Genomic DNA, 15,151 nt, shown 5'->3' with positions numbered 1-15,151 from the left:
TCAGTCATTCAGAGAGAGAATGAAGAAACTCCTTTCTCCAGGCGACACTCGGGATGTTTATGATGCTTGATAAAAAAAACACCACACAGAAAGATTTAAGGGCAAAAAGTCAATTTTAATAAAAATGACCATATAACATTTATTAAAATCTAATAAAATTACAATTTGAAATCTACTTCCTTTCAGGCCCATGTTGTGGGGTACCAGGTCCCAGTGTTGAAAATAAATACATCTCATCATTGTTGTCGACTGAAGCTGTGCAGACGTCCTATCAACTACCTTCCTTTACTGTTGTTTTTCCTTGTTCTTGTCTTCCTTCAGTCTCCTCAGCCCTCGCTCAAGCTATTTGTCACAGTGAAGCAGATATAAACAGGGACACACACATTCAACAGCAGGAAAACATGACTCAAGCCACAGGAGGGTTCAAATAAGTCTACAATGTGCTTGTGTGTGTGTCGTTCATTGATATCATGTTTAAATATGCATGTTTGTTTGTTTTTAAAAGCAGAGTCTTTAACCAGCCAGTTGATGTCTCTGGTGGAGTCGGCTGACTTGCACCATGCATGCCATTAAAAGATAAAACAAGAGCGCGTCAAGGTTTTTCCTCAAGTAGTGTCATTATGTTTCATCGCCTGATCAGGAAGGAAAGTAACAAACAACTATTCTTTAAATCAAAAGAATGATTCTGTTTTTGTGTCCCATGGAGGCAAAATTCGATATATTGGGAAACAGGCCATTTTTGCTTTCTTTTCTTTCTTTTCTTGAGTGAGATGAAATGATCGATACCACTCTCATGTCTGTACCATAACCATGATGCTACATCCAGCGGCCGGTTAGCTTAGCTTAGCATTAAGACTGGAAAAAAGAGAACAGATAGCCTGGTGGCTCACTCACTAACAGGAAGTGTCTCATTTGTTTAATAAAAATGACAATACTGCATTTCACAGGAGGTTAGGTGGCAAACTATTAACCCTAACCTTCAGTAGTAAACTAGTAACCACCTGGTTTCTTCACAGGTTGCCTGGCAACAGATCCCAGACTTGTCAGTTTTACTTGAAGTCTAAAGGTCATATTGATATTTTTATGTAGACAAATCATTTAAAAAAAAATAATACATCTACAGAGCTTGAAGAAAGGTGGTGAATAAAATCTCTTTTCCTAAAAACATCATTATGATTGTGTAAATTAATAATTAAAAAGACTTTGGCAGGTCCAAAATGATTGTTTTGTTGATCTCTGTGTAAGAATTCTGACGGTTGGTTCCAGCACCAACAAGGTTTGTGAGAAAATGGTAAACAGAGATGGTTATCTTGTGGTATCTGTGTTTCATCAACGTCAACCGCCTTGGTAGTTGCCAGATGGTGGTACAGCATGCTGGCCACATAATGTAACCATGTTATGCTTTATTGCACAAACTGACAACTACCAAGACTCTAAATCACTGATGAAACACAGATACCACATGATACCAACAGTGTTATTCTTCTGGCTCAATAACCTTGTTAGAAGCTGGAAACCAACTGTCAGAATTCTGACATAGAGATAAACAAAACCATCATTTTGGACCCGACAGACACAATCATAATAATGTTTTAAAAGAGAAGAGATACTTTTATTCTGCACCTTCTACAAGCTTGTATGTATTATTTCTTTTGAAATGATATGTCTACATAAAAATGTTATCAATATGAACTTTAATGCCTTTTAAACAAACAAAATATGGCTGTTAATTAGTGAGCTTTAGAGGTGCTGGTAGGTGGGAATTTTTTTTACTTCGTGCAAAGCCAGGCCAGCTGTTTCCCCTGTCTGTCTGTTTATTGCATATCTCGAGAACTGTTAATACGATCTAGTTCACATTTGGCAGGTTTGTTGCTGAGGACCCAAAGAAGTGCAGAGTCTAAATTGGTGCAATTTGGACAAGTGTGTCGCTTGTCCAAATTGCACCAATTTAGACTCTGCACTCTGCACAGGGACCCTCTCGTGATCTTATTGGGAAGCAGATGTAAACAAAATGGAGATTAGTGTCATGCAACAACTTGCTGCTTGGCGGCACTGTCAGCTGCTCTGGCTCAGAATTTATTTTTTTGTAAATCAAAAATAGATTTAGACTGGATCTGTAAACGCGTCACATTGCCAGATAATCTGTGCCAAACTGCATGTTTTAAATGGGCACTGACTAGTTTAGTGTAAAGACATGAGAATGGTATCTATGTTCTTATCTAGCTCTCAGCAAGAAAGCAAATTGGCGCATTTCCCAAAAGTTCAAGCAATTCCTTTTAAAAATGTCCGCTACAAAACAAGAAAAAGTAACAGACTGTGTGTGTTTGTGTGTCCTTTGCATCTTGTAAAAAGTTGGTGACAGGATTTTCTCAACACAGGTCGCACCCATTGAGCGACATTCATCATTTAAATACTTAATTTAAAAAGGTGCCCAAAAGAAATGCCATTATTAAATTAAAAAAAACAAAACAAAACAACATTTTTCCACCAATACTGAAAAGATAATTTGATATGTCTGGTGGGTAATGATGATGCTGTGTGTTTGTATGTGTGTGTGTGTGTGTGTGTGTGTGTGTAGGGATGAAGGGGTCCTCCAGTAAGATTTTTCTCGACTTAAATTAAAAACACAGTTGGAATTCATAAAATACATCAAGTCTCTTTCACACTATCGGCGGGAGAATCTGTTCTTGAAAGCTTTGATAGTTTTGGCCATCATGGGGGCGATTTCTGCGAGACGGAGAAGACAAGAACAAATTGTTTGTTTGTAAGATTGAAAAGAAACATAACTCTTGTCCTTTTAAAGATCCTAAACTTATAGCTCAGGAGTGTTAACACACACTTACTTTTGACCTGTGGCTTGTCCCGGGCGGCATGTCCTCCTCCCCCTACTCCTCCACCTCCTCCTGGTGCTGAGGAGCGAGACGAGCTAGAAGGAGGAGTATGTTGGGAGGAAGCGGAGCGGCTTGATTCACCAGAATAGTCTGTGGCTGGCCTTATTCTGAAAGAGACAGGAAGACACGAAAGGTTGGTGATTGCGCTGAATTCAGGAAAGAAATGATGGTGGACTATTTATGTAATCATAGGTATATATATATATATGTTTCTATGTCAACAACTGGATCTTTACAACGAAGATGATAATGTTGTCTATATTGAGTTCATCAAGCTGAGAGGCCTCTATTGTATTGTGGAGGTAAAGACAGTGTGAACAGGCGAGGCAGCAGAGTACTGACTTGATGGGAGCTGCAGCCGCGGTGGAGGCTGAGGATGATCCACTCGTGGTCCCAAACTTCTCCTGGCGGCGGCGTACGTCACGTGGCGGTTTGGCGACAGAATTCACAAACGCCATCTTAACCTGCCGTCCTGCCAGGACAAACACAGCACTTTGACTAAAAAGACCAACACTCCAGAAATTTAATGGTTTGTGATTAATATAAAACAAAATTCAGTTCATTCAGATCCTCAAGCTTCTCCTACCTTTTGGCTTGTTGGCGTGTGCGGAGGAAATGTTCTGGGTGAGCAGCCTCAGTCGCTCCTCGCGCTCGTCGTGCAGCCTAAGATACATCTCCCTCCACGACTCGTACTCCTGAGGAGACTCTCGCTTGAAGTCCCGCTGACAGTGACGCATCCACAGCTCGTCAGATTCCTCCGTGAACCACTGAAGAAGAAACAAGGAAGGCCATCAGTCTCCCCAGGCTCCAGACTCATTTGCTTCTCGTGTCTCATCTCTAGTTTTTTCCTCGATCAAAGATGTGTGTTTGGTGAACTTTATGATGCACACATGTACTGAGGACCAAGATAATAATAATCTTTGATTATAGAGCACTTATCAAAATCCTTGTTAAAATGTGCTTCACAAAGACTGCAAAATAAAACAGATATGCATATCATCAAGTTTAAAACAGATTAAAATACTGAAAATAGATAAAAAAAAACAGAAAAGGTAAAAGAATAAGAAAACAGATTAAAAAAACATTAAAACCTAGGTAGAATCAGGAAAGGCTCTCTGATAATAGTATGCTTTAAGAAAGGATTTAAAAGGGATCACTGACTCATTCAACCTGACAGCAAACACTCAAAACAAACAAAACTTCTGCCCTCTGTGAGTCTTTGTGACCCACAGTGAAGCTTTGGCGACCCCTAGCGGTGTTCGGGACCCCCAGGTCTGACACCAGTGGGTTGGGCAATGCATTAAGTCGATGAGGATCTTCATAAGAATACAAACACAGACAGACGTGTGTGTGTTACCTGGTTGCTCTGCTCGATGCGATACAGCTGCTCTGGTGTACATCGTTCCAGCACCGGTTCCAGGATCTCAAACGGCACTCCACCCACCTCAGCGATGGCTAAAAGAGCACAGAGCAGTCAAACCTGTGCTGTGGTGTTTGTTTGTTTTATTCAACTTGAGATAATAGCTGGGTGGAGTGCAGAGTGACCACAGAAGAGTACATAATGGTGATCGAGTATTAATCAGGTAATCCCGTAGAGTTTGTTATCTTTTAACCTTTGTGGTGAGCCTTGCCCTCTTTTTCGCTACTCCACATGAAATTCATTGGATTGACATTTAATGTAGAATAAAAAATAATAGTGTTAACACATTTTGGGGCTTATTTTATAGTATCTACAGGTGCTCTACTGCCATCTAGTGGGAACTCTGTGATTGTTGTTGTAGCTTTTTTTGTTCATGTGAATATAAAAAAATAAACAGCAGCTCCACTCACAGTCGATGTTGTTCTGCAGCACACGGATGCACTGCTCGTACAAAGTCATCATCTTGGGCAGGTAAGAGGTCTTCGATCCCGAGTAGACCACCATCTTAGAGTTGAATCTCTTCCCCGTGAAGCCGGCATCCTCCTCGTCGTTGCAGACAGGAACTGAAAGTGAGGAAGGGAGTGAAGGTCGGGCAGGGTGACACAGAAATGCTTACACTGACAAGAAAACCGTCAGGAAGAACTACATTCTTCCCTCAGAGGTTTACAGCTTTACAGTTACAGTTATATGTTATGTGATGTCATCGTGTTTAAAAGGAACAACTATGAAGTTTCATAAATAAGGTGAGAGTTTTACCTTTCCGTCTCTGAGGGGACAGCGGTGTGACGTCGATGGAGGGCAGAGGTCTGTAGTTGGGTTGAATCGCTGGCAGAGGGATTTCAGGAAGAGTCGGAACGGCCTCGACCACCTGCAAACAGAATCACATCAACATCAACAAACACCGCCTGCAAACAACCTTTCAAAGTAAGAGGCATGTGTACAATAAATGATAAATGAAGGCAATTAAGATGTTTGCAAAGCGGTCAAATAACACAGTAAGTTAAAGGAAAGGTTTGACATTTTGAGAAATATTCTTACTGCAGCTAACTTGGCTTTCAAGGTGTTTTTTTTTTTTTAACCTTTGGACAAAGCCAGGCGACCTGTTTCTCTGTTTCCAGTGGCATTTATTTTGCAAAGCTTGAGTTTGTGTCAGAAAAACAACAAAGAGCTTTCATTGCTCTTTCAAATCGCTCTCAATTTCCCACCCTTTGAAATCTGCAGGTTACTCCTGTGAATTATCTTGACGGTGAAATAAGCTACTGTTGCTAGGAAACTAACATTTCTACTTAATAAAAACACGGCGTTGGTTCCTGGAGAGAAATATTGATGAGCGCAAAGCTCAATAAAGTCTTTATAAGTCATCCTGAAATCATCACCAAGATGCATTGAGGTCATACTTCCACGCAGCTGTTTGAACAACACCGATTTTAAAATCTAACATATTGACGGTAAACATGTCTAAATTCACAAATACAGTAAACAGTAACTAATAAATGATATTTCTTTGTTGTCCGTGGAAAAAGTCCCCAGACTCCCTTAAAAAATTCTCAATTTAGAGACTTGGTGCGTCAGGTGTGACTTCATAAACTTTGTGAAACACTGTCTACAACAAATTCTTAACTATTCAGACCTACTTATTGATTCGGCAAACATCGTACATGAAGATATTTCTTTGTGTACAAAAAATTGGAATTAATGCCAGGTGTGAATTGACGGGCTTAAAGCTGTCCACTTGTGACCGAATCACTCAGCTTCTTTGGTTCTGCCTCGCAAAGTAAGATAAATGCTCCACTATGTTCACCAGTTAGTTGCTAACTGTGTCTGTTTGGTGTTGAGCAGGTCATGCATAGGAGACTTTTCAAGCTTTTTCCCTGAAAACAGCTGCCTGCTGTGGCTGTAAGTGACACTATAAGAGCAGTGAGAGTGAACCAGAACAGAAAAACTACAAACTATCAGGTAAAACTCACTGTAAAACTTTTTAAAGCCAACAGGAGCTGCAGATTCTGGTGGTAACTGTCTGTAGACTCATCATCATTGTCCATATTTACATTTGATTTCATGAATAAAATATCGATTATAGTCCCTTTAACCCTCATGCTCATAAGGAATGGTAGATAGTTAACCTACATTCTGAACTGTCTTGATAAATACCAATAAAAATGGAAAATCATGAATGATAATCTGTAATGTTATCTTTTCACAGATCATCCCACTCAGCTGCTGTTCTTACCCTCTTGCGTTTCTCTGGTTTCTCTGGTGTTGCTGCAGCTGAACTGGAGCCTGAATGAGACCTCTTGGTGCTCTGAGTGCCGTTAGCTTTGCTCGCTTTAGAGGAGGAGGAGGAGGAGGAGGGCGCAGGCGGAGGGGTGCGTGCACGATGGGTGGACGACACAGAGGATGAAGAGTGAGACGGTCGACTGTGTGACAGACGGTCAGACGATGATGGCTTCTTCTTCTTCTTCACAGACGTCGGGGCATCATATGTGAGAAAAGACTCAAAGGACATGGTGGGAGTCTCGTAGTCTTCCTCCTCCTCCTTGGAAGGAGAGTCCTTCGGCGCCCGCGGTCGCCCTGGAAACACAGAGGCAGAAAGAAAAGTCAAATGATTCAGTGAATCGTGGGAATTTTACATTTGACACCTATGAGATGGTGAAACCTTTCAAGTAACCCTGAGCCTGCTGGTAGCTTTAAGGACGGGCTGCAGCTCACAATTACTCTGACGGTTCCTGATATTTTTTGATTTTTTGGTTGATAAAATCAAAGCTCAAGGTGATTCAAACCCAAAGATATTCAGTTTACTGTAGAATGTGTCAAAGAAGAGCAGCAAATGTTTGACATTTCGATTAAAATTCTTAAAATGCTAAATTTGAATTACCTTTCTTCAGTTCCCGTTTCAGCTTAACTTCAACCAACACGTTTGCAGTGATGGAATGTAACTAAGTAAAGTAACTTGAGTAATAATAATTTGAAGTTACTTTCTACTGCGGAAAATACTGAGTGTGTGCAGAAGGAGGCACGACCACGCTTTCTTAAGTTAATTATTAAACAGTGCTTTATATGAGGTGTTGATTCTCTGCAGAACAGAGATTTGGATGTGAACTGACTTGAGACATGATGACTTGAATGACTTTCCTGTGTTCATTTGATGTTTTGAAGTCGGGCCGTCAGTATTTCACTGTTTAAAAGTGATGAGGAGGGAATTTTCTATTGAATAAATTAAGAAGTAAATAAGCTTCAATAAAATTATTTGTTTTTTGTTTGATTATATTAATTTCACTGAATATCAGTTATACAAAAACAATAATAATACAGCACAATACAATATTGTCATTATTAGACAGGTACTGATACCTTGTCTTTTCTCTATATAAAGATCGAAAACTGCAGGTAAGACTGAGTGATGAACACATTCATGCATCAATAATTATTATCCAGTAAAACATAAATAATTATTAAATGGGCTGTTCTGCATTATGAGCACTGTTGGAACTTTAAGTATATTTTAATGCTAATACTTTTGTACTGACGACAGGACTTTTACTTGTACTGGAGTATTTTTATACTGTGGTATCGCTACTTTTACTTAAGTAGAAAGATCTGAATACTTCTTTCACCACTGACTGTTTGTGGTACTTAATATTAAAGCAGACATATTGTGCTCATTTTCAGGTTCATAATTTTATTTTGAGTTACTACTAGAATAGGTTTACATGCTTTAGTGCTCATAACACATCAGTTTTCTCATACTGTCCAGTGCTGCAGCTCTGTATTCCCCCTCTGATTGGTCAGCTCACACACGCCTGAGCCAGCACCACTAACAACAACAACAACAGAGCAGCTGTGCCAAATCAATTCCTACATGCCAAATCAGCCAATAGGCATAAATCATGCAAATGTGCGACTCTGTGACGTCACAAAGTCATGGATTCAAAGGCGAGACTACTGATGAGGCGTTCAGGAGCAGTGGGAGAGAGGAACTTCTGTTGGTGCCGACATTGACCTTTATAACTTTCAAGATCTTTTACATGCACAAGAGCAAATATAAAAAACTGAAGGAAGGGGAAAAGAAGAAAGAATAAAAAGATGGATGAAACACTTGCTGCACTTTAGGAAACCGTTTTCATTTTGCTTATAAGCCAATTGTTTCCTATCAGCAGAGTTACTATCTGCAATATCTCAGTTAACTGGAACAGGATGTTGCTCTCTGTTGTGACCACATTTTGTGCACCGATAAAACAGGAACATCTTAACTGGTGCACAGAGCTGCACAGATAAATGTCGAATAACCTCATTCTGATTATATTGATTATATTGGCGAACGTACTAATTAGAAGTTGATGAAATGCAATTGTTTCTGTTGAGTGTTCACAGTTTAAACTATCACAGGCTTTTGGTCTTGTAACTAAACTCTACCAACAAACAGACAAACAAACCAACTGTACATTGTTTGATGCTACAACTGTGTCAGACCCACGATAGGGAGTTTTATTTATTCCTTAAAATCTTTAAGTCTGATCTAATATTTATTCTAACTCTGGCAGGAAGGAGGGTCGGCACTGTATGTGCCTGAGCTCCATGCAGAGGACAAAGAGGACAATGTTTCTTGCTCTAAAGCTTTCATATCGACGAGAAACAGCGAAACACTCACCGTCATCTCCTCCTCTCTTCCTCTCCTCCCTCTTACTCTCATGTGTGGTGGACTTCCTGCTGTGCTTTGCAGACTTCTGTACTGGACTCTGCGCTCGCTCTCTGTCTGCACTGCGTTTCTTCCCCTCACCTCCTCCTCCTCGATCGCTGCTCATCTGTGCATGCCGTTGCCGCCTTTCCTCATCTCTGTCCCTGTTTCTGTCACCGTGGGAACCATGATGATGGTTTTTGTTGGGTTCTTTGTTTGGTTTGATGTGGCGGACCTCTTTGCGAGGAGGAGGGGGACTGGGTTCAGGTTCAGGCTCTGGTTCAGGCTCAGCTTCAGGTTCGGGTTCAGGTTCAGGTTCGGGGCTCTCGTACTCGTCCGACTGGTAGCCTCCTCGCCGTGGAGGGCTGTACTGCTCGTGTTGAGGAGGTGAGGGCGAGTAGTTCGTGTGATAGCCTCTCTCCACGTCCATCTCTTCATCCTCCTCTTCCATGTAGGAGGGCTCTTCGTCAGGAGAGGGCTCGCGGGTGTGTCTGTGGCCTCCTCCTCCTCCTCCGACTGCCTCCAGGCCTCGAGAGTGTGACCGTGAAGCTTCTTTGACGTGGCTGTTGGGGGGTCTGTGGTGGAGAGAAACACTGTTTGACTCATCTACAGTACTTTAACACAAGTTTGATGAGAGAAATCAAGGGAACACTTTATAATAACAATGATTAATAAATGGTAAATGTATAGTTGATTAAAGGGGCTCGACGTTAAAGTTTGTAGTAATTAATCTGTATTAATCTTTTTTATTGGCCATATGTGAGCTGACTGTAACGTGACATGAAAAATGAGACCTTCCCCGTTTCTCTCTGTTTCCTATACAAGCCTGTGGAAGTTGTTAAATGATGCTGGACTGTGGATTTCTTTGCAAACGGGTCAGATTGTCCTTGACTACTTCAATTGTTTGTTGTGAAGCTGCAGAAACGTTTTGTGGACTACGAAACATGAGCGTGAGTAGATAACGGCTCCTGATTTAAAGCTTGGTTGAAGATCTCTGTCGTATGTGACCATTGCAGGAACAGAAACATGAAGTATAGTGAGGGCTAAAGCAGAGGATCGCTCCACTTCTCACTGCTGTGTGCATGTGAGTTCAGCAGAACACACCTGTCTGCAGACTGAGGAACCAGTTTCTTCCATTTGGCTACGAGGCCCTTTGCCATCTCTCCGGCTACTTCATGTTTCCTGAAAGAATTCACAGTCTTCCCCACTCCAGTTTCCTAAGAAAAAACAAAATAAAGACACTGATGACTCCTTCTGTCAACCAAGCACAGATTTACTTATTTAATTCAACAATACGAGGCAAAGCTAAAGAAATGTATTCAGTCTCATTGCAGGTAGATATCACATGAGAAGTGTGAGCTGCAGTGCCATCAAGCTGTAGCAGCCGAGCGATCTGATTGGTCAGAAACATGTTGAGGCTGCGCTGATTATTGGCATAAATCTCACCTGACAGGAAAAACATTTTTGTGCCGAGCAGAGCTCCAATTCTCACCCACAGTCGAATGCATTTACTCCACCCTCCTCTGCTTGAACAATGTCACCACTGCAGAATCAACTTTCTCCTCTTTATCAAATCAAGTGGATGTTGACACTGAAGCAACACTTACCACCAGTATGTCCACAGTCATGGGAAGTTCCCCCAGTCTTTTGAAAGTCTTCAGTAGCTGAAAGACAAGAGACAAATGTAATCATTTAGAGGACAATCATGGCATTAAAGGGGCTGTGGCAAACTTAAATAAAAGGATTGATTTCGGATCGCGATAAAAAACACAACATGTTGATTGTGGTGAATTTTCATTGTCAGGATGATTGTAAATCAAGATAATCGTGAATATTCTCACATGAATGACTTGAAAAAAGCTGTCTAGCTCGCTGATGTCTAGTCCTACAGAGAGCCGATGTCACGCCCCTTCCAGTTTGCCCCATGGGACCTTATTACAGAAAAACTTTGTATGGTAGTGAATGGTTGATTGCGCCATGAATCACACATTATGTTTGTCCATTTAAAAGATAATTTTCCAAATCAAAGTCGCAGTCCGTCATAAAGCTAATGAAATATAAGACTGTGGAAATACATCATTATAAGGAAGACACAGCCAACAGTTGTGTTCGTGATGTCGTTTCATTGAACGCTCACCAAAACGCGTCACATCTTCTCCTGTATATTAGCAGCTCACAGAACTGACAAACTCTCCTTTCACATAACTGCAGTTGTCAATATGAGCAGATTTACTGTGATTTTCACCTTTCTTGATACTTTTTCTGTGCAGAGTTGGCGGCAATGTTGGCGTTGGTGACGTCGATGAGCGTTACGATGTAGCTCACTGAGCGTTTAACACAAAACTAGATGATACTTTACTTTAATTACAACAAACTGCGACTTTATTGACCTGGAAAGTTACCTTTTAAATTGACAGAACGTCATATCTGTAGTTCAGTGCACAATTCAAACAGGATACACACTTTATTTGTCTAATGGCTCGCATATTGTATCCCCCACAAAAACAAGTTAAATCTGATGTGTGTAAATGATACTGATGCCAAACTACAAAACGACAGAGAGACGAAGTTACCAACATTTAAGGTTTAAGTGATTCCAGTATATTTAAATGCAATTTCTAATTTAAAGTCTGAAGAATATTTTGATGATTATCGGGATAATCATGACATTAAATTTAACTATTACGATAACAAAGACAGGATGGAGGCGTCAAAACTCTTCATCTGCATCATGATACACTGTCTGTTATTTCTCTAAACAAATCCTCACGATAGCTGTTACTTAATCACTTTAAACAAAACAAATTAACATAACTGTTTGCATGATAGAGGACGGGTTTGTTTTGGCTACAGGTTCAGTTTCACCCACTGTTCTCCCTTCAGGACGATTTACTCTACTCTAAATTAGTCAGGGATGTTGGGGATATGTGCATGGAGATGCAATAAAAGTCAAATGAAATGTGTCACCGAGGACCAAAAATATTCACAAAACACAATGTAAAAACTCAGATATGTCACAGAATGAACAATCATGGGAAACCCAGTGATATCCCAATATCCCTAACTAATTTCGAGTGTCGTCTTCTTATCACCCTTTAGATTTTATACCTTTATTGCTTTCTTTTTATGTGATTTTGCGTGTTGTATCGCTTTTATTGATTTTTTCTTGTAGTTAATCATTTCGACTCTTTGTGTTCTTACATTTTCTGTCCTGCCTTCTTGTTTTAACTCGCTTTAGACGTGGCGTCCTTGTGTTTGACTTGACTGTTGACTGTTTATCCTGTAATATTATCTTCCCGAGTTTCCTGCTTTTGCTTGTTTGTCAAAGCACTTTGTAAACACTGTTTTAAAGCTGCAATATATTTTTTTTTGCATATTATTATTACTTTTATTATTCTCATATATTATTATTATTATCATATAGTGTACAAATACTCTCACATGTGGACTCATATTAACTTAAGTCATGTATAATTAACAGTGTTTTCTCTGTTAATTAGTGGAAACAGCAGCTTTTTACCAGCCCTGCGTCATGCAGACTGACTGATGTCGTGGCCTAACGGGACAGGGGTGTTTTTAAAAACCCACTGAGCTGTGATTTAACTATTTATTCCCACTATTATCATTACTTCTGACAACAGGAACACGTCTCCTGCAGAGCAAACCTCTCACACAGCTCATGACCGCTTTGTTTTGAGAAGCTCGGCTGCATTTCGATAAAGAAATCAAACAAAGGGCCGCTCGGAAATTTAGTTAATTATCACGTATCCGCCTTTAAATGCCATTATTTTCGGAGCACACCTGCCTGCGGTGATGTGGAGCAGCGATGTGAGCTGAAAAGAGATAAATCAGTGTAACATTAGCGGCCTGGACTCGCTGCGACTCTCGTTACTTTCCGCACTGACTTACGCTTGTTAGCTAAACGTGCTAACAGCTACTGTGGCCACCGAGTTTCGCTCTGAGATCAATTATGTTGTGGTTATTGTTATTATTTTAACAACAGGTAGAGCATCTACGAGCGGCTATTATACCAAGCTGACAGGTTTTAATATTAGCTAAAAGCCGCGGTTAAAGAAGTACGTTATAACAAGTTAAAAACCCCTTAATTATCGTGACGTAGCACACGATGCCTTCACGGGCTGTCGGAAATGCTGAAACTGAAAGATGGGCACCAGTGATTCACATCCAAAGCACACAAGTTCAACAAAGCATTGTGTTGACATGGATCCTTACAAAAGCTTAATTAATTACTTTTTTTAAAAAGGGTGCAATACATTTATTATACTTTTCTTAAGTACATTGCTACACATCATGTGTGTATTACAACTATGAATTATTATCATGTGCAGTTGTCCTCCTCGGTCATGTCTGTAAGTTAAAGGCAAAACGTGTATATAGTGTGTATATATTGCTTGGTTTTTACGTTTTTCTTTATGTTAATAAACTGGTAATAAAAGGTAATTGGTAAGCTGTCTTTGTTTTCATCCCTGTGTTGTTTGTTTACTTTGACACAGGTTGATTTTCTTCTCTACCATTAAACCACTTGATTTATAAGTAAAACTACCATTACAAAAAAACACTACTGTTGGTCAATGGTAGAAAGTAGACAAGTAGATTTAATCAAGTACTGTTCGTATGTAAAATTTCTTAGGCACTAAATATAGATACAGTTATGTATTATGATGTGTTCAGATACGATTCTCTTCCCAAGTTAGAAGTTCACAAGCTACCCAGCAGTAAATAGAAAAAAAATCAAAATATGCCACGTCTACCAGCTGCAAAATTAATCGATAGTTATAATAAATTAATATGTAAACATAATGAGTACTTCGACTATCGCTGCTTTACATGTCTCAAAATTAGTTAGGGTTATTGGGATATGGGTACATATATGGACGTGCATGGTCAAATGAAATGTGTCAAAATACTTTTGGGGATCAAAAATATTCACAAAACACAAAATAAAAACTCAGATGTGTCACAGAACAAACAACAAAAAAATATCCCAATATCTCTAACTAATTCTGAGTAGTATATTTCCATGCTGCTTCTGGGTTAGGGGGTTTACGTTTTAAGTACATTTTTGATTGCGTATCTTTTTCTTGATAGAGATTTACTGTAAATAAAAAAAAACACGACATGAATAAAAAATAAAAAATAAGCTGTTTTACAATTTTTTTAGAAAGACCGAGCCTGACAGCGGCCCTCAAACGCAGCATTTAAAATACGGTTGCGACTTTCGCGAGCGGCGCCGTTACTTCGGTTCCGATTCGGCCGCCGGAGACAAACCGTCGCATTTCACGAGCTGATCGGTGCTAAACGCCGAATCTGTCCGTGTCGACCCGCTCGGTCGTTACCTTTCGAGGCTCCGGATTCTCCCGGAGCCGAGCCTGAAGTCTATCCACTGTTTCCAGCAGTTCCTCCGCCATGTTTACTGCTGGTACCCTGTCGCCCGGAAGCTACTTCATCCTGACCGAGCGGAGAAAAAGGGGGAAAGCGGAGAAGGTTCCGCCGGTCCAGTGAGCGCTACAGCCGGGCAGAGGCGGGTTAGAGGCGCTTAAAAATAATAATATTACGACCGAAGGATTAAACAAAGTAAAGAAGTACATTCACGATTAATTTATTCAGGTTAATTCATAAAAAGGGAAAGTTTGAACATTAAGAGGAGAGTCATGACAGACGGAACTACGTCACAGCACAGCTGACGGCGCACGCTGGGTACACCTGTCAGTCTGACGTCAGCGAAAACGCTGATTTAGCATTTAGTATCATTTACTGTGTAACCTTACCTGCTGCCAGGAAGAGAAACACAACACGTCAATTCATTTGACGGAGTTTATTTTCCTACACAGACAAATGTTAACCCTTGAAAATCAAAATATACCCGAACTTCCTTTGTTTTTATTTGTTTCTATTTGATTTCTTTGTAGATCAAAACAAAAAAACAGACAGAATCCAAGTGAAAACATTAACGTACTTTCATTATAAATAAACGTGTTGTGTTTTACGAGTCGTTGGTTAATGGTTTATCTTTAAAATGTAAAAAAAAAAAAAAAATCCCCATGGGGGACCTAAAAGTTGCGACTTTAATAAACTTCAATTATGAGGCACTTTTCAAATATGGTTAAACGATGATTAAAACAAATAAAATGGAATAAAATACCA

At 40.0% G+C, this 15,151-nt stretch overlaps 1 protein-coding gene across 1 annotated transcript; it reads right to left on the bottom strand.

Annotated features, from left to right (window-relative positions):
• Positions 1-94: 94 nt before the first annotated feature.
• Positions 95-14,420, bottom strand: eloa (elongin A). The gene is made up of 12 exons (XM_073483879.1): positions 14,344-14,420; positions 10,594-10,650; positions 10,091-10,203; positions 8,960-9,561; positions 6,542-6,882; positions 5,068-5,179; positions 4,722-4,874; positions 4,249-4,346; positions 3,478-3,658; positions 3,234-3,363; positions 2,844-2,998; positions 95-2,727 (listed from the first exon to the last, which is right to left on the bottom strand). Exons 1-12 carry the CDS (start codon positions 14,413-14,415, stop codon positions 2,666-2,668), a joined length of 2,076 nt encoding a protein of 691 aa, XP_073339980.1. The 5' UTR covers positions 14,416-14,420; the 3' UTR covers positions 95-2,665.
• Between the last annotated feature and the right edge of the window lie 731 nt (positions 14,421-15,151).

The sequence above is a fragment of the Pagrus major genome, chromosome 16 (assembly GCF_040436345.1).
Source record: "Pagrus major chromosome 16, Pma_NU_1.0".
Classification (NCBI taxonomy): domain Eukaryota; kingdom Metazoa; phylum Chordata; class Actinopteri; order Spariformes; family Sparidae; genus Pagrus; species Pagrus major.
This window is presented reverse-complemented; position numbering and strand designations above follow the sequence as displayed.

What these genes read in the sequence shown, in the direction of transcription:
- eloa (XM_073483879.1), bottom strand. Translation starts at nt 14,415, where the DNA reads ATGGCGGAGGAACTGCTGGAAACAGTGGATAGACTTCAGGCTCGGCTC. An exon ending in TGACTGTGGACATACTGGTG is followed by an intron (nt 10,204 to 10,593) that starts GTAAGTGTTGCT and finishes GTTTTTTCTTAG; the next exon opens with GAAACTGGAGTGGGGAAGAC. An exon ending in ACACGCCAACAAGCCAAAAG is followed by an intron (nt 3,364 to 3,477) that starts GTAGGAGAAGCT and finishes TTGTCCTGGCAG; the next exon opens with GACGGCAGGTTAAGATGGCG.